The sequence below is a fragment of the Azolla caroliniana genome, unplaced genomic scaffold (genome assembly GCF_043228905.1).
Source record: "Azolla caroliniana isolate FFs.n. ecotype wild unplaced genomic scaffold, voAzoCaro1.0.p SCAF_2, whole genome shotgun sequence".
In the NCBI taxonomy this organism is placed as follows: domain Eukaryota; kingdom Viridiplantae; phylum Streptophyta; class Polypodiopsida; order Salviniales; family Salviniaceae; genus Azolla; species Azolla caroliniana.
Genome location: NW_028230437.1, coordinates 20,371,147 through 20,390,291, shown reverse-complemented (window position 1 = coordinate 20,390,291; position 19,145 = coordinate 20,371,147). Strand labels below are relative to the sequence as shown.

Genomic DNA, 19,145 nt, shown 5'->3' with positions numbered 1-19,145 from the left:
TGAACTCCGATTCATGAACTGAAAATTCCTTCATGCTCCTTGTCATAAGCTCCAAATGGAAAATGTACTTCTATAGATTTTTGAAATTGTTTTCACATCGTGAAGTGTCAACTTCACGACAACATTTAGTACGAAATTTTATTTGGGGGATCAATAGGTCAGAAAAGTCTGTAGCAAAGGTAGCTTGGTCTTTTCTGATACAATGTAAACAAAAAGGAGGTTTGGGTTTGATTGACCCATTTATGCAAAGTAAAGCCTTACTTACTAAACATGTTGTTAGGAGTTTATTGCCAAGAGAGGAGTTATGGAAAAAGCTTTGGATTCAACATTTACATAAGGTCAAGCCTTCTGTAGGTGGTCAATGGAATGATAGTCTTAGATGGGTTTTTAATGCAGATTTTCAGCTACCTAAGTCCAATGTTGGATTGTTACGTTTCTTCAATGGAATTTTTCGGGCATGGGAAAGCCTTCGGCAAGCACTTTTTTCTTGCCACCGAAAAGCTATCATCAATTTATGTGTCAACCATTGATATGGAATCCTTTATTTACTGATGAAGTTGCATGTGTTTTGGGTTTACACCCTAGGTTATCATGGGTTGCAATGGACAGTGACCCAACTCGTATGGTTGCGGATTGGATAAAGTTTATGCAGTCTTCTGTTCAGGATCAAAGGAATAGGTTATCTAACTTAAGAGGGGCTAAGATCATGTTATTGCAATTGTCCACGGTGTATCACGTCACAGTGCCAACATTGCAATTCGATCATTTTTAGAGTTGGTATGGTACTCATAGGAGCTCGGTTATATCATCAAAATGACAACCTCCATTTTTATGAAGTTCTGGACAATGGTAGGTTGATACTAGTGGATGAGGAGTCTCCAACCATGTCCGCTACGAAGCAGTTGTCAGTGCGAGTAATTGCTAGATTAGATAAAAATATATATATCGATCCTAGTCCACTAATTGCTAATTTCTCATCTCATATTTGGGTGTTAGACTCTAGGCCAATTGACGACTTGTAGTGGGATCCATCGGATTATGGTTGGAAATTGTCCATGTTTGACTCTTCAACTAGGGTCCTCCCTTTTTTCACATATTCGGTTTGGGAAGAATTTTATGTTGAAGCAGACCGAGTTGATACCTGCTGGAAAAAAGTATTGGGAGGAAGGTAATGTCTCATCTTCTCATATGGTGATGTTTTGGAAACAGTTTTGGTCAATTAAATGCATGAATAAGATATTGCATTTTCGGTGGTTGATGATTCATTATGCATTGCCAATAGGTGATTTGTTGGGGGGCGCGGTGAGTATTCGGTCATGTATTATGTGTGGGTTTGTGGCAGAGACATTGCATCATGTATTTTGGGAATGTGTTGCCACAAAAAGTTTTTGGTGTCGAATTCTTAGGCTTCTAGGTCGTAAGTATAGATCGACTATTTTCACGTGGGATGTAGTCTTCTGGGGAATGTTGGATCAACAAAGGGCTTTTTATCATTATCATCACTCTTCCTTGTCTTTACATGTACGAAGTTTTTAGGTATATTCTTACTTCAAGCTCCTCGCAGGGAATCAAGTTCTTCTCGAGGAGTTATGTTTGGCAGATTGTCTCCTCGTTGGTTCTATGGGTTCTTTGGAAAGCTAGGTGTTCTAAGTTATACAATGATAAAGACACTCACGTTGTGGATCAGGTAAACTCTTTTTGGAACTTATTAGTACATACAGTTAAAGGTGATTATGATAGTTCTAGAAACAAATCTATATTCAAAAAAGAAGGAGAACTCAACGAGTGTGGTCAGTTATTCCTATAATGTTAGATGTAGGCGTTGAGGTTAGGTGGAACTATGTACCACCTCATTGGTTGTTCCCACCACCAACACCATTCTTACTGCACACAACATGAGTCAACATGGAGGAGGCGGCTGTGGCATGTAGGAAGGCTCTTTTAATGTACAAAGTGTTGATGATAATCGAAGATAGTAGTCAGATGGTGGATGTGGACTTGAGGATGAGGGATGATGTTGTGGGGATTGAAGCAGTGTAGTATAAGAAGGTAGGAAAATTGTTTGACTCAAATTTGGCTGTTAGTACAGGATTTCAGCGGTATTCGGCGGAATTCCTGTGATATTCGGAGACAGCGAGATGGTGGATGTGGACATGAGGAAGTTGGTTTTCAGTTTTTGTGATTAGGATGAGTGATGTTGGTGTGGGGGTTGAAGCAGATTATTATGAGAAGGTTGAGGAATTTCTTTCCACTCATTTGTTGGCTGTTAGTATAGGATTTTCGAGGTAATCAACGATATGGCAAGAAGGTCAGCGAGATGCTTCCTTCAGATGTGGGCTGACTTATGAAGATGTTATGGTTGTCATAGGTTGAGGGATGATGGCGATGGGGATTGAAGCATATTTGTTATGTCAAGAGGATGAGTGGTGATGGTGTGAGAGTTGTCGCAAATCATGCGGGGATGAGGAAACATTTTTCACTTATTTTTTGTTATTTGCACAGGACCTTGGTGGATTTTAGCGGTAATAGGTAGGAATCCAGAGATAATCGGAGATAGCGAGATGGTGGATGGGGATGCGAGGAAGCTGCTTTTATGTTTTTTGTGATCAGGATGAGTGATGTTGGTGTGGGAGTTGAAGCAAATTATTATGAGAAGGTGAGGAATTTTTTTTCACTAATTTTTGGTTGTTAGTACAAGATCACGGTAATCGGTGTGATGGCAAGAGGGTCAACGAGATGCTCTAGATATGGGCTTAGTTAAGAAGATATTATGGTTCTCATAGGTTGTGGGATGATGGCAATGGGGTTTGAAGCATGTTTGTCACAACGAGAGGATGAGGAATCATTTTTCACTTATTTTGTTGTTATTTGCATAGGACATTGGTAGTATTCGGCGAGATGGTTGATGTGGAGTAAATGATGCAATTTGTCTGTTTTTAGGAGTGAAGATCATGAGGGGATGAGAATCACACTAGACTCATTTTGTTGTTATGTGTACACGACCTTGGTAGTAAGCGGCAAGATGGTTGATGCGGACCGAATGAAGCATAATTTTGTTTACTATTAAGGTTGAGTGAAGATGGTGTGGGGATCGAAGGAGATGGTGTGAGGTGAGGAGGACATAGTTCATCTTGTTTTATAGGGAGATTAATTACAAGTACATTTTCAATTTTCGTGGAGATGAAGGACATGGTCATTTTGATATGGGAGATGATAAATGGGGGCTATCCAAGGCAACCCATCACGTTTTACCCCAAGCGTCAGGTGCATCATGGACTACTTTTGTGTCTCCAACTATTGTGTACCACACATTTGTCAAATAGCATCACCTATTGGACAACCAATTGATGGTGAACATCTTCAGTATATGTGGAACCAAATGCAAACATGGAGTTTTTAGACTACTAGCCAGGGTGAACAACCAGGGTATGTTGACTAGGATTACCACCAAGATATGTAAAGATATGTATTCTCTTAGACCGTAGGAATTTGTTTATATGTTGAGAATGGGTCTTGTTGGCAAAGGCTGAGAGAGGTTTCATGGATATAAATATCCTTATCTTGCAAAATGCCATCATTTATATTTGTTCCTTTTTATGATAGTTACTTGTGGAGCGGAAACTATTATGTACAATATGTAGATTGCCTTTGGAATTGTTAATTTTAATACCAATGGAGTATATTTTTTATGGAAAAAAGGTTGAGTACCGAGGAGCTATCGTCGCAACCTGTGAAGCCATATGGCTTTGGCGGCTGGTTCAAGACCTTCGGATCGAAGTACCAACTCCGATCCTGATCTACTGCGACAATATTAGGAGCATGTACCTCGCCAAGAACCCCGTCTTCCATGCTCGCACAAAGCACATCGAAGTGCATTATCACTTTGTGCGCAAGCGGGTCCTGAGCGGTGAAGTTGAACTCCGGTATGTTCGAACCGATCAACATGTTGCCGGCATCTTCCCGAAGGCTCTTGGATCCGACAAGTTGTAGTATATTGGAGATGCTTGGGTTATAGCATCTCGATATACCGCACTTGAGGGGGAGAACTAAAACAAGAATCGGGAGAACAAGTAAAGGCACTTGAGAAGCAACCGAAAAAATGTTGTCATAATATGACAAGACTCGAACCCATGACCTTATATTACATGGGTCGAACTCTTACCATTACACTATGTATTGTAATACGAAAAATATTATTTTCTTTTAAGTTTTACTATAGAAAATTGATGTATATTCCAGATTTCTTTGGAACATTCTAAAAACTTTAGGAGTACTCCTGAGAACACTATAAAAGGAGGCACAAAGCATTATTTCGAACCAAATAGGTTCAACGCCAGTCTTAAGCGTCATAGCTATTCTTGTACTTACTCTTCATATAATTTAATATATCTTTTATTATCATCATTCTCTCTCCCTCCCTCCCTCCCTCTCTCTCTCCTTCTCTCGTGAATTCTACACCATTTTCTCTCTCTTAGTACTAATTCACATCTCTTAGTACTAATTCCCTCTCTGTCTTAGTACTGTTCTTGACAGTTTGAACCAATTTTTTCTCCCTCCTTTCCTTAATACTAATCCTCTTATCCTCCATAGTAAAATGGCAACTGTTAGTGCTCAGGAATACCAATCTGTTTTCTTAGAGCTCCAGTGCTTAAAAAAGAAGTTTGTAGTACTAGAACAAGAAAATCACCGTTTTTTGGGGGATCTTCAACAAATAGCGCTAGAAAAACAATAACAACACGGGGAGCTGATGTTACGTGTATAACAACTTGAAGCAACTATTATATCCCTACAAGAACAAGGATCAAGCACTCAAGGGATTCACAAAGAACCCAAGATCGGTCTTCCTATGAAATTTGATGGGACCCAATCACAACTTAGAGGTTTTCTTAATCAAGTACGTTTAGTGATTAAAATGCATCCTTCTCGATATCCCACTGATGCATCACGAGTGAGACTAGCAGGCACTCTACTTAGTGGCACGGCTTTGGCATGGTTCGCCCCCTACTAGAAAAAACTCTCCCTTGTTAAATCATTTCGAAGAGTTTATTACCAAGTTTAAAGCCTGTTTTGGAGATACCGATAGTGTTAGGACGACAATCAACAAAATCTGGAGATTGCGCCAAGGTGAGCGGCCGACCTTGGCTTATGCTAGGGATTTTCGTCTTCTCGCCACTGATATTCCCTGGGATGACCAGGCATTAATGCAACAATTTCGTTTTGGCCTATGCAATGATGTTAAGGATTTACTCTTAACCTTCCCTGAAGAGCCAAAGTCATTGACCGAAGCAATCAATCGTGTGGTGAGATGCGACAACCGCCTTTTCGAACGACGTTCAAAACGTCAAATCCAGATGCCAAGGACAAGATCAGAGCCCACCTATGCCTCAGTGGTAGCAAAACCTTTTCCAAGGGAGTCATATAATGCGTCTCCAGCAAATACTCCAACTCCGATGGAAATTGACACCACACGTCGTCGCGGGCCATTATCGTAAGAGGAAAAAAGTGACGCCGAGAAAATCAACTATGTCTTTATTGTGGTGAACCTGGGCATATCACAATGAATTGTCCTCATAGGCCAAGAAGACAGGTAAACCAAATAGTCACTAGTACGAATTGTTCTAAACTCAAGTCTATTTCAGTAGGAATATCTGATAGTCCTAATAGTACTAATAGCCCAAGTCTATCGAACAAATTTGATGTCCTTAGTAAGTTAGAAGAAGAGTTAAATGACTAAGTCCAACCAAAATAGGAGTTGTTTGGTTGGAGATCCCTAGATCTGTGCAGCCTGTTAGTGGTTCCATTCCCTCTAAGAAAGTTAGCAATGTGTTCTTAGATCAAGTAACCGCTAGTACTAAAAGTGTCGAATACATGTGTATAATGGACGTATTCACACTATCCCGTTTTGGCCATTTATGTAATTAGCATAAAGGGTAGTTGCCCTAAGTCGGTCACTATATATAGTGACCTTGTAACCTTTTTGTAAGGTTGGGTGTTGTATTATTGCTTTATGGAATGAGAAAGTTTTTTGTGCCTCTCTGTCTCTCTCTCTCTCTCTGTGCAACGACATACAAACTGTCATACGCAGGTACTCAACAGCAATCGAATGCTTCTTGATCTTCCGCATAGACGACCTTGTTTCCCAACATCTGGCATCAAAGCCTGCACAGTAGTCGGTCCTTCAATCCGCTGTCGGCCGTCGTCTCAGCATTCGGTTTCCTGCGTCATTCGAAGAAGAGAGAAGAAGAAGAAAAACGAGGCTCGCATCTCATCGCGTTAGATCATCTTCACTTTGGAGTAAGCCAGTAGGTTGTACTCTGTCCCTTGTGATCGTAATCGCTCGAGGTGAAATCCCCTTGTGCAACTTTGACAACAACCCAAATTCGTGCTTCATCTGGCTGATCGACATTCGGGAGGATCAGTCGGATCCGTCTCTCTCATTGCTGCAGTCAACCGAAGCAGAATCGGTCCAGATAATCGGTTTTAATAATCGGTATTCGGCATATATATCCGAAGCGAACTGGGCTCACTCCGACTCGGCAACATTCGGGAAGACCAGTCGGTTCTGTCCCTCAAGCTACCGGAGTCAATTCGAGCAAGTTCCGAAGCCGAACCGACTCGGGTTCAAATCCGACTAGAGCGATATCGGGTGAGCCAACCGGCTGCACTCCAACAAGGCTCGTAGTCAACTCCGAACCGAGCTTCGTCAACCGAAACCGAATTTGATGGCATCAACATCCGGCTCGTCAGAAATGAGTCTACGTAAGTTCGATGGATCGAACTTCAACTTCTGGAAGGAACAAATGCAGGACTATCTCATAGTCAAGGGGCAAATCGATCCCATCGAAAATGAAGAACCTCCAGAAGGATACAAACCAATTGAGTGGCAGAAGCTGGACAGAATTGTCCGCGCCACGATTCGGATGCACCTATCGGAATCGGTATACTTTACGGTGCAATCGTGTACGACAGCATTCGAACTGTGGAAAACACTGTCGGACACTTACGAAAAGAAGGTCGCCGCAACGAAGATGTTTCTGATCCGGCGCCTCTACAACTTGCGGATGAAAGAATCCGATTCGGTTCAAGCACACCTCAATGAGTACGAAAGCATAAGCTCCCAAATCTAGTCACAGGGGACGGCAATCGAGGATGAACTCAGAGCAATGATACTCATGAGCAGCCTTCCCTCATCATGGGAAACTTTCGTCACAACCGTGTGCAACGCGTCAAGCACGGCTGTTAAATACTCCGAAGTCACGAGCGCAATCCTGACCGAAGCAGCTCGGAGAAAGTCTTTCGCCAAAGACTCAACAGACGACGCTTACGTAGTACAAGGTTCGACAGACCGATCGAACATACGAGGAAGAGATTCCTCACGACCGCCGAACAATCAGCGAAGACGGAGCCAGTCACGGGATAACCGAATCTGCAACTATTGCAAGAAACCCGGACACATCAAAGCAGACTGCCGCGCACTCAAGAACAAGAACAACAAGAAGAGTGGCCGGCATGAGGAGATCAATTACGTCAGCTTCTCAGCTGATGTACTACCGGACGACCCGAATATACTATCAATCGAAAATCCAGTCGGATCAGAAGTTCTACTCACGACTGAAGAATCGAGCACATGGCTCTTAGACTCGGGCGCGTCATTTCATGTGACTCCTCATCGATCCCAATTCCGGCAATATACGATCCGTCACTCCGACTCAGTTCGAGTCGGCAACTCACAACACTGTGACATCATCGGAATCGGCACAGTAGAGCTCAACCTTGCAGGTGGCTCTACACTTGTACTCCACAATGTCCGACATGTACCCGAGCTCTCAAGGCCATTGATCTCAGTCGGACAACTAGATGAAGACGGCATTCGTGCCGGTTTTTCTTCGGGAGGGTGGACACTCCACAGGGGGAACCTCCTGCTTGCTAGAGGACCCAAGATACACTCCCTGTATCCGTTACATGTTACGCTCAGAGAGGGTAACCTGTTTTTGGTGGATATTCCTGTGTCATCACTATGGCACCGAAGATTAGGACACCTCAGCAAGGCCGGCATCACGCACCTATCCAGAGCCGGATACATCCCCAAACTCTCCTTCTCCGACCATCAATTTTGCGAGCATTGCCAGTATGGCAAACAAGCAGCCGCATCACACCCGACATCAGCACCAAGAGAAACGAGACCTCTCGATTTGGTCCACTCGGACGTTTGTGGCCCAATGCCGCATCAGTCTCTCGGCGGTGCCTCTTACTTCGTCACTTTTATTGACGACTCGACTCGAAAGGTGTGGGCTTATCCAATTCGCACCAAAGATCGGGTCTTCTCGATCTTCACCGATTGGCTCGTTATGGTAGAAAATCAAACCGACCGAAAGCTGAAATGCTTTCGGACAGACAATGGGGGAGAGTTTAAATCCGAAGAATTCGTCAAATTCTGCCGACAACGCGGCATCCGACGTGAATTTACGGCACCACACAGTCCGGAGCAAAACGGGATTGCCGAACGCATGAATCGGACAATCCAAGAACGGACAGTTTCCATGCTCCAACACTCCGGACTGTCGGATGGCTTCTGGGCAGAGGCTCTACTCACGGCAGTACACATAATCAATATGTCGCCAAGTAGACCTCTAGGACTTCAAATTCCTCAGGAACTATGGATCGGCAGTAAGCCGAATTACGACAAGCTGAGGATCTTCGGATGCAAGGCGTACGCCCTTATTCCGAAAGATGATCGCCGAAAACTTGCACCTCGGTCCAGGAAATGCATTTTCCTTGGATATGGATCCGACGGCGAAATGGGATACCGACTTTGGGACCCCGAACGCAGACAAATCGTTCGAAGTTCGGACGTTGTGTTCAACGAGTCGGCTATGAATCCAGCAGTCGAAAAACCGATCGAAGTCCGAAGGGTAACGTTTTCCGATGTGCCGACCCTTCAAGAAGGCCCCGCTCTCAACACATGGTCAGCTTCACGGGTAGCTGAACCTTACACTACCGACTCGGACAACTCCGACTCGGCACAGCAGAACAATCCGCTTTCGGACCATCCGACCTCGATACCCGATGCGACCAGTCCAATCATACCTCGACGATCCGAGAGACTGTCGCAACCTCCGGAGAGGTACTCTCCTGGAATTTTCTTCACCGACGCCGGCGAACCGACGTCTTACGAAGAAGCATCGACATCTGTCGATTCCGCCACCTGGCATCTGGCGATGGAGTCGGAAATGCACTCCATTCGGGCAAACAAGACTTGGGATCTGGTCGAATTACCTAGGAACCGACGTGCTCTTCCTTGCAAGTGGGTTTATCGACTAAAAGAGACGTCTGATTCGACCACCCCAAAGTACAAGGCCAGATTAGTTGCGAAGGGCTTCCGACAAGAATATGGCGTCGACTTCGACGAGATTTTTTCACCAGTGGTGAAAATGACAACCCTTCGTTTTCTGCTCGGCGTCGTGGCAGCCGACAACTTGGAGCTGATTCAGCTAGATGTCAAAACAGCCTTCCTCCATGGTGATCTCGAGGAGGAAATTTATATGGAGCAGCCAAAAGGCTTCGTGGCAACTGGCCAAGAACATCTAGTCTGCCGACTCAGGAAGAGTCTATACGGCCTCAAACAGGCACCACGACAATGGTACAAGAAGTTCGACGACTTCATCCAATCGATCGGCTTCTCAAAAAGCGATGAGGACCATTGTCTTTTCACCAACACAGCTCAAGATGGATCACCCATCTTCCTCATCATTTACGTGGACGACATGCTAATCTCTGGACGCCACGCGGGCGAACTTGCCGATCTCATTCGGCAACTGCGGTTGAAGTTTGCCATGAAGGACCTCGGTCCGGCACGACACATCCTTGGCATGAAGATTAGTCGGCATCGCGATAAACGACATCTTTTTTTGTCTCAGACCGACTATATCCGACGTGTCTTAGAACGCTTCAACATGCAATCAGCCAAATCTGCCTCAACCCCGCTCCCCATGAATCTTCGGCTCTCTCAGCGAGACTGCCCGACATCCGGTCCGGAGGGGGAAGATATGAAGTCGGTACCGTATGCACCGACAGTCGGCTCCCTTATGTACCTGATGGTCGCGACACGGCCTGATATTTCTCACGCCGTAGGAGTCGTTAGCAGATTTATGCACAATCCCGGCCGATCGCATTGGAACGCAGTCAAGCATGTGTTCAGATATCTGGCTGGCACAAAAGACCACGGCATTCTTTTCGGTCCGAACCGAACCTCAGGCGTAGTCGGTTACACCGACTCGGATTTCGCCGGCTGTATAGACAGTCGGAAATCAACAACCGGATACTGCTTCAAATTCGGCAATGGAGCAATCTCGTGGAAGTCGAAACTTCAGGAGTGCACAGCGACCTCAACGACCGAAGCAGAATATGTAGCTGCGTCCGACACAGCAAAAGAAGCTTTGTGGCTCGGTCGGCTGGCGCACACGTTTCGACAAGTCGACCATGACTCGGCTCCAGTTGTCTTCAGCGACAGTCAAGGTGCTGTTGCCTTGTCGAAAAATCCGGTTCACCACAACGCCTCCAAACATATCGACGTTCGATATCACTTCGTTCGGGACTGCGTCATTTCAGGGAAAATCGGTCTAGAGAAAATATCCACAACCGACAATGTCGCAGATGGAATGACCAAGTGTCTTTCGGCAGACCGCTTTCGGTCTCTTCGGCATCAGATGGGCGTAACGACAAACCAGTCCGGTTAGAGCCGGACACAGAGCAGGATGGTTCCCGACAACCGACATCAGTTCCTTAATGATCGGCTTCAACTGTTCCGACCCGACCAGTTCGGTCTTCTGCCTTCGGACCCTGCCGACTCGAACAAAGCTGATATGTCCGAGAACCTAAGTCTATACCTGTAATCTTAGATAACCCATGTATACGCCCATTACGGGGGAGTGTCGAATACATGTGTATAATGGACGTATTCACACTATCCCGTTTTGGCCATTTATGTAATTAGCATAAAGGGTAGTTGCCCTAAGTCGGTCACTATATATAGTGACCTTGTAACCTTTTTGTAAGGTTGGGTGTTGTATTATTGCTTTATGGAATGAGAAAGTTTTTTGTGCCTCTCTGTCTCTCTCTCTCTCTCTGTGCAACGACATACAAACTGTCATACGCAGGTACTCAACAGCAATCGAATGCTTCTTGATCTTCCGCATAGACGACCTTGTTTCCCAACAAAAAGTACCCCTCTAATACATGTCTTAGCACTCCTAGATTCTGGAGCCAATTCTTGCTTCATGGATAGGAATTTTGCCCAAGCTCATCAGATATCCCTAAGAAAACTCCCGTGTCCAGCCTCTGTAGTAGTCATTGATGGTCGTCCCATTGCTTCCGGAAATATCATAGAAGAGTCAAAGCCAGTTACTATTGCCCTAGATAACTTAGCATGTGTAGTATCATTTATTATAATTAGTATCCCACATTAACCCATTGTTTTGGGATTACCATGGTTCGAATTACATAACCCAGACATAAATTGGAGAACAAGAGAAATCCGGTATCGAAACACCCGAGGATCTATTCATAAGATTGCAACCATTTCGCTCCATCAGTTGTGTAAGGAAGGACGCAAGGAAGAAATGTTTCTCTTTGCAGTATCAGTAAAACCCTCCAACACCACTAAAGAGGATTCCACCATTCAACTTCCAAAGAAGAATCATCATTATGCTGATGTGCTCGATAAAATACAAGCCAATACGTTTCCTCACCATTGGCCATATGATTGCCCCATTGATTTACAACCGGGAAAAGAGCCACCATGGGGACTGATCTACAACTTGTCACCAACCGAGCTAGAAGTCCTTCGAGCCTATATAGAGGATAATTTGGCAAATGGTTTCATTCGACATTCGAAATCTCCAGTCGGCGCACCCATTTTCTTCATCAAGAAAAAGGATGGATCACTACATCTCCTCGTAGATTACCGTGGCTTGAATAAGGTCACCATCAGGAATAAGTATGCACTTGCCCTTATTTCAAGTCTTCTAGAATGGATCAATGGTGCATGGTTCTTCACAAAGATCGACTTACGAGGAGCATATAACCTCGTATGGATCTGACCAAGAGATGAATGGAAGACCGCGTTTCGCACTAGATATGGGCACTTCGAGTATACAGTCATGCCATTCGGTCTCACTAATGCACCAACAGTCTTCCACCACATAGCAAATGATATATTCTGAGATCTCTTGGATGATTGTTTGATCATCTATTTGGATGATATACTAGTTTATTCGAAGACCGAGGAAGAGCATGATTCTCATGTATTGTTAGTACTAAAACGACTTCGAGAACATGGTCTTTATGCAAAACTGGAAAAATGTAGTTTTTGGTGCAACCAGGTGGAATTTCTGGGCTATGTCATCTCCATGCATCCTGTTAAGGTCAAAACAGTGGTAGAGTGGCTGACTCCACATTTGTTGTGGAATGCTTTTTAGGCTTTGCCAATTTCTACTGTAAGTTTATATAGGATTACTCAAAGTTTGTTCTGCCTCTCACACAACTTACCAGGAAAGGACAATCGTTCATTTGGTCTGAAGAAGCAGACATGGCGTTTGAGAGTCTTACGAAGGCATTTACATTAGCTCCTATTATAGCTCATGATGATCTAGAAAAACCATTCATCATTAAAGATGACACGTCGGATTTCGCCTTGCGTAGCATTCTATCTCAACAAGGCGATGATGAAAAGCTACTGTCATGATTGAAAGGGTGATGATAGAAAGAAAAGATATAAATCTAAAACTACAAAGATCTATTGATCATGATAGAAGGAAGAGAGAAAGAAGATACATAAATCCAAGTCTACAAAGACATATGGACAATCGTTCATTTGGTCTGAAGAAGCAGACATGGCGTTTGAGAGTCTTACGAAGGCATTTACATCAGCTCCTATTCTAGCTCATGATGATCTAGAAAAACCATTCATCATTAACGCTGACACGTCGGATTTCGCCTTGCGTAGCATTCTATCTCAACAAGGCGATGATGAAAAGCTACTGTCATGATTGAAAGGGTGATGATAGAAAGAAAAGATATAAATCTAAAACTACAAATATCTATTGATCATGATAGAAGGAAGAGAGAAAGAAGATACATAAATCCAAGTCTACAAAGACATATGGATAACAACACAACCACACTACATGAATAGACAAGAAAAACACCACAAGAAGTAGACTCTCCTCACCATCTCACTCTTCTTGCTTTATATGAAGTTCTCCTCTAGTAGATAAGTTTCGTTCGCTTGCTTTCTTTTCCACGCTTTTTTTAGAGCTTTTCCATCTCCTATTCTTAGCTATGACACAACGATCTTCTAATCGTCATATCTCCCTCATCCATGCTCCAAATTTACATAAGCTCTCGTCATAAGCTTTCTAACCCATATTTACACGTGATATTTGGCTTCCAAACGAATGAGTTATGGGCGTTCGTTGTAGACTGTATTTTGGTGGCCCGTTTTTCTTGCTTTTAGTTTGACCTATACTTGAAACCTTAGCTCGTGTTCTTGGCCTTCGGGTGTGAATGCTCCATACCTTATATTTTTGTAGACTTCAATACCTTGAATTCTAAAAACACTTTCACAATGATGAGACTTACATACGATTTGGGTTTACAAGGAATCGAACCCACAACCTTGTTATATACGTGTTGAGTTCTTAACCATTGTAATGATATATTTATGTGTAAAGAATTTATAAACAATATAGAATATCATAAAGTATTCTAAACTACTCTATGTTCTAGAATGTTTTAGAATATTCGAGGGTGCTCTATTGTCTAGAACATTCTACAATATTCTAGCATAATCTTTATTCTAAGATTTTCTAGAATACCCTATTAAGACTTATAAATATGCATCTAATAATAAGGGATGAACCAATTTGGTTCAATGTCATTCTAGAGCTCCCTTGTTGTTTATTGTAGTCCATCTTCTAGTGCAATACATTATCTTTACAATATACTCTCTCTCTCTCTCTCTTTCAGTCTTGATAGTTTGAACCAAATTTTTCTTTCCTCCCTCGTTTCTTTCTCTTCCAAGAACCTTAATAAGTTTCCTTCTTTCTTTTCCTCTTCCCTCGTAAGATATGGAGTCCATGAGCAAACAAGAATATATGCGCGTCCTTTCTGAGCTCGACATGCTCACAAATAAATTTGTGGCACTAGAACAAGAAAATCAAAGGCTACTTGGGGACCTACAACATGTGAGTACTGAGAAAGCGCAACAATATGAAGAGTTGTCACAACGGATTCGCCAACTCGAGGCTACTATATTATCATTACAAGGACAAGCGTTGGGGGTTCAAAACTACCCCAAAGAACCCAAGTGCACAAGCCAACCCTACTTCAAGCTCCATTATTACTTCTAATAACATAACCAAGCCTAGTAGTCCATGCCATGAGAATAGATTCGATGTCTTGAGCCAATTAGAGGATGTGTTAAACGAGTAAGTCCGGCCAAAATAGGAGCCATTTGGTTGGACAACCCTAGATATGTAGAGTTAGTTCCTAGTCGTGGTTCCATTTAATCAAATGAAGTTAGTCGAGTTTTTTCTGTACAGGTTGAGCTTAGCACATCTACTTGTCATTGAGTCCTAGCCTCTGCCCTCTTAGATTCTGGAGCCAACTCTTGTTTCATGGATCGTGAGTTTGCATTGACACAAAACATCCTCTTGAATAGCCTCCCTAACCCAGTATTCGTAGAAGTCATCGATGGCCGTCCCATAGCATCAGGTGATATAGTCGAAGAGTTCGAGCCAATTCGTGTAGTTCTTGGTGATTTGGCAAGCATAATCTCTTTCAACATTACTTGTAGTCCAAAACACCCATTGGTTCTAGGTCTCCCTTGGTTTGAACTACATAACCCGAAGATTGATTGGATGAAAAGAACAATTGAGGAATCCCAAGAAAAAAGAACTACACCCACATCCCTCAACATTCCAATATTTGATACTAGATCCCATAAGTTATCAACCATCTCTCTCCATTAGTTACGTGAGGAAGGGGGGAACGAGGACATGTTCGTATTTGCAATCGTAGCAACTCCATCAAGCCCATCACCCATCTTACCGGAGCCGGGCGTCCAATTAGCAAAAAAATATAAAGACGTCTTTGATAAGGTGAAGGCAAATACACTGCCAGAGCATAGGCCATATGATTGCCCTATTGACTTAAAACCAGGGAAAGAACCGCCATGGGGGGCAATTTATAATCTCTCACCTATAAAGCTAGAGACTTTGCGGGAATATATTGATGAGAATCTGGCAAACGGATTCATTCGGCATTCTAGATCCCCTGTTGGTGCACCTATCTTCTTTGTTAAGAAGAAAAACGGGTCTCTTCGGTTGGTTGTGGATTATTGAGGGCTAAACAAAGTGACTATTCAGAATAGATATGCTCTACCATTGATCTCGAACCTTTTGGAACGTCTGAGTGGAGCAAAATATTTCACAAAATTGGATTTTCGCGGTGCATAAAATCTAGTTCGGATTTGTCTAGGGGATGAATGGAAAACTGCTTTTCGCACTCGTTATGGACATTTCAAGTATACCGTGATGCCATTTGGTCTCACAAATGCGCCTACAATGTTCTAGCATATGGCGAATGATATTTTTCGAGATTTTCTCGATATCTTCACTATAGTTTACCTAGAAGACATTTTGATCTACTCGAAGACTAAAGAGGAGCATGATAAACATGTTCATCAGGTATTACGTCAACTACGAGAATATGGTCTCTATACAAAATTAGAAAAGTGCAGTTTCAGCCAGAATCAAGTGGAGTTTTTGGGGTATGTTGTATCATCAACTGGTATCTCTATGGACCCAATGAAGGTTCAAACAATTTTAGATTGACAAACACCATTTTCAGTTTGTGATGTACAATGTTTTCTCGGGTTTGCAAATTTTTATCGGAAATTCATTAAAAATCATTCCAAGGTCGTGCTTCTACTCACCCGACTCACACACAAAAATCAACCATTCATATGGAATTCTGAGGCGACTGAGCTGTTCGAAAGTTTAAAATGAGCATTTACAACAGTGCCTATTTTGGCTCATGTTAATCCCAAGAAACGCTTCATCCTTGAAGCTGATGCATCCGACTTTGCATTAGGAATTGTTCTATCACAAACTGGAGATGACGGGCAACTACATCCTATTGCTTTTCATTTCCGAAAATTCGAAGCTGTAGAGATTAACTATGAGATCCATGACAAAGAGCTTCTAACAATTGTGGATTCTTTTCAACAATGGCGACATTTTCTGGAAGGTTCTTCTCAGTAGATTATTGTCTACAATGATCACAAGAACCTAACATATTTCTCGAGTCTTAAGTTGGCGACAAGCTCGTTGGGCGCAATTCTTGACTCACTTCGACTTTGTAATCATATATTGCCCAGGGATGCAGTAAGGAAAAGCGGATGCTCTTTCTCGACGCTCTTATATGGAACTTCGTCTAGGAGAACCAACTTTTGAGCATCAAAAACAAATCCTTTTGGGTCCAAATCGCCTACGATTAATGGCAGTTAATTCCATAACCACACCCAGGGATTCCACTCTTCTTGATTCCATTCAAGATCATATGGCTACTGATGTGTTCGCGAAAGATGTTTTGGATCATATCATCCCGGATCGTGCTTCTTGCTCGAAGTTGCAAAACCCTCGTACTGACTATAGGCAGTTCTATTGGCATGGTGGTTTTCTATTTCGACAAAACCTACTGTATGTTCCTGATGGTCCCCCATGCTTGCAAGTCTTACAACATTGTTATGACACACCAATGGTTGGACATTTTGGAGTCGCCAAAACTCTAGCATTAGTTTCTCGGCAATATTGGTGGACTCCACTTCGTCATTTTGTGGAGGAGTATGTCCGAAGTTGTGATACATGTTGTCAATCAAAGGGTCCTCGACATCGATCATATGGGTTACTACAACCACTTCCAATTCATGAAAATCCTTGGAAGTCTATATATATCCTTGGATTTCATTACCAATCTCCTAGTTTCGAGGGGTTTTGATACCATTCTTACCGTGGTCGATCGACTTACCAAAATGGCACATTTTTTGCCATGTACAAAGTCTATTACTAGTCAAGAGACAGTGGATCTAGTTATACGGGAGGTGTTCAAGCATCATGGTCTCCCAGACGATATTATTAGTGATTGAGGTCCACAATTCATCTCAAAGTTTTGGAAGCACATGTTAAAACTTCTCCAAGTTTCGGCTAAGCTTTCCTTGGTCTACCATCCAGAGACTAATGGCTAAACCGAGCATACCAACCAGACTTTGGAGCAATATCTTCGTTGTTTCATCAACTATGAACAGGATGATTGGGTTGATTTTCTACACTTGGCGGAATTCGCTTATAACAACTCAGTCCATTCGTCTACAGGATATTCGCCATTTTTCACAAATACGGGTTCTCATCCTCGTAGGACGATGACAGAACACCCTGGAGTTCCTATCAACCCTAATGCTGCGGATCGTCTCAGTCGTCTCCAAGAAATTCACGCTACCATTCTCCACAATTTGCGTGATGCTCAAAGTACATACAAGAGGATTGCGAACCGTCATCGCCTAAACTCCTCAGAAACGTTTCAGGTCGGGGATCGTGTATGGCTTCTACAACACAACATCAAGACCACTAGGCGTTGTGGTAAATTAGATTACCAACGGTTTGGCCCGTACAAGATCAATAGTAAGATAAGCAATGTTGCATTTCATCTTAGCCTGCCTCCTCACATGCATCTTCACCCCGTGTTTCATGTCTCCCTTCTCAAACCTTACACCACAAGTTCAATTCTGGGTTGTCTTACAACTCCCCCACCACCTGTAGAGTTTTCGGAAGAACCAAAATTTGAGGTTGCTGCCATTCTCGATTCCAAGATCGTGCGCAACAAGTTGTATTACGTGGTCGATTGGTTAGGTTATACACCCAATGATCAAACTTGGGAACCTGCAACAAATCTTGTAAATGCTATGGACATGGTCACCGAATTTCATCGACAATATCCTCATAAGCCAGGTCCTAGTTCAACCCATACCACCCGTAATACGGGTCGTCGAAGAAAGCGGGGTAGTGTCATGATGACGCTTCCATACGATTTGGGTTAACAAGGAATCGAACCCACAACCTTGTTATATACGTGTTGAGTTCTTAACCATTGTAATGATATATTTATGTGTAAAGAATTTATAAACTATATAGAATATCATAAAGTATTCTAGACTACTCTATGTTCTAGAATGTTCTAGAATATTTGAGAGTGCTCTATTGTCTAGAACGTTCTAGAATATTCTAACATAATCTTTATTCTAAGATTTTCTAGAATACCCTATTAAGACTTATAAATATGCATCTGATAATAAGGGATGAACCAATTTGGTGCAACGCCATTCTAGAGCTCCCTTGTTGTTTATTGTATTCCATCTTCTAGTGCAATACATTATCTTTACAATATACTCTCTCTCTCTCTCTCTCTCTCTCTCTCTCTCTCTCTCTCTCTTGATAGCTACATCTTTTGGCTTTCCACTCACGCAAGTTTGAAGCCGCCGAAATCAACTATGAAATTCATGATAAGGAGCTATTAGTCATAGTGGACTCTTTTATGCAATGGAGGCATTTTATAGAGGGGTCTTCTCATCAAGTCATTGTATTCAATGATCACAACAACCTTGTCTACTTTCAGAATGCTCGTGTGTTAAATCAATGTCAAGATCGGTGGGCCCAATCCCTCACTCGTTTCGACTTCAAAATTACATATCGTCTGGGGAAGCAACAAGGGAAGGTTGATGCATTATCACGGCGCTCATATCCAGCACTGTGTCCCGGTGAGCCGATTTTCGATAACCAAAAGCAAGTAATCCTGGGACCGACACCACTGCAAGCAATGCAAGTCTTCGTTATGCCCTTGGATTCCCACGTGTTCGATACCATACGTGAGGACTTTACAACAGATGCTTTCGCCCAAGCCATTCTAGCACAAATTGATCCCTCTCGAGCATCTTGTTCACGGTCGCAACAACCAGGTACGGACTATCGACAATTCGAATGTCATGATGGATTACTATTCTTTAAGAAACTCTTGTATGTTCCTAATGGTAC

The 19,145-nt window shown here is 42.9% G+C and overlaps 1 protein-coding gene across 1 annotated transcript; it reads left to right on the top strand.

Annotated features, from left to right (window-relative positions):
• The first annotated feature begins 1,905 nt into the window (after positions 1 to 1,905).
• Positions 1,906 to 18,154, top strand: LOC147867534 (uncharacterized). The gene is made up of 5 exons (XM_087315708.1): positions 1,906 to 2,036; positions 2,187 to 2,285; positions 2,503 to 2,529; positions 2,611 to 2,656; positions 17,366 to 18,154. Exons 1-5 carry the CDS (start codon positions 1,906 to 1,908, stop codon positions 18,152 to 18,154), a joined length of 1,092 nt encoding a protein of 363 aa, XP_087171834.1.
• The last annotated feature ends 991 nt before the right edge of the window (positions 18,155 to 19,145 follow it).

What these genes read in the sequence shown, in the direction of transcription:
- LOC147867534 (XM_087315708.1), top strand. Translation starts at nt 1,906, where the DNA reads ATGGAGGAGGCGGCTGTGGCATGTAGGAAGGCTCTTTTAATGTACAAA. An exon ending in GTTGTGGGGATTGAAGCAGT is followed by an intron (nt 2,037 to 2,186) that starts GTAGTATAAGAA and finishes TTTTGTGATTAG; the next exon opens with GATGAGTGATGTTGGTGTGG. An exon ending in GTTAGTATAGGATTTTCGAG is followed by an intron (nt 2,286 to 2,502) that starts GTAATCAACGAT and finishes TTATTTGCACAG; the next exon opens with GACCTTGGTGGATTTTAGCG.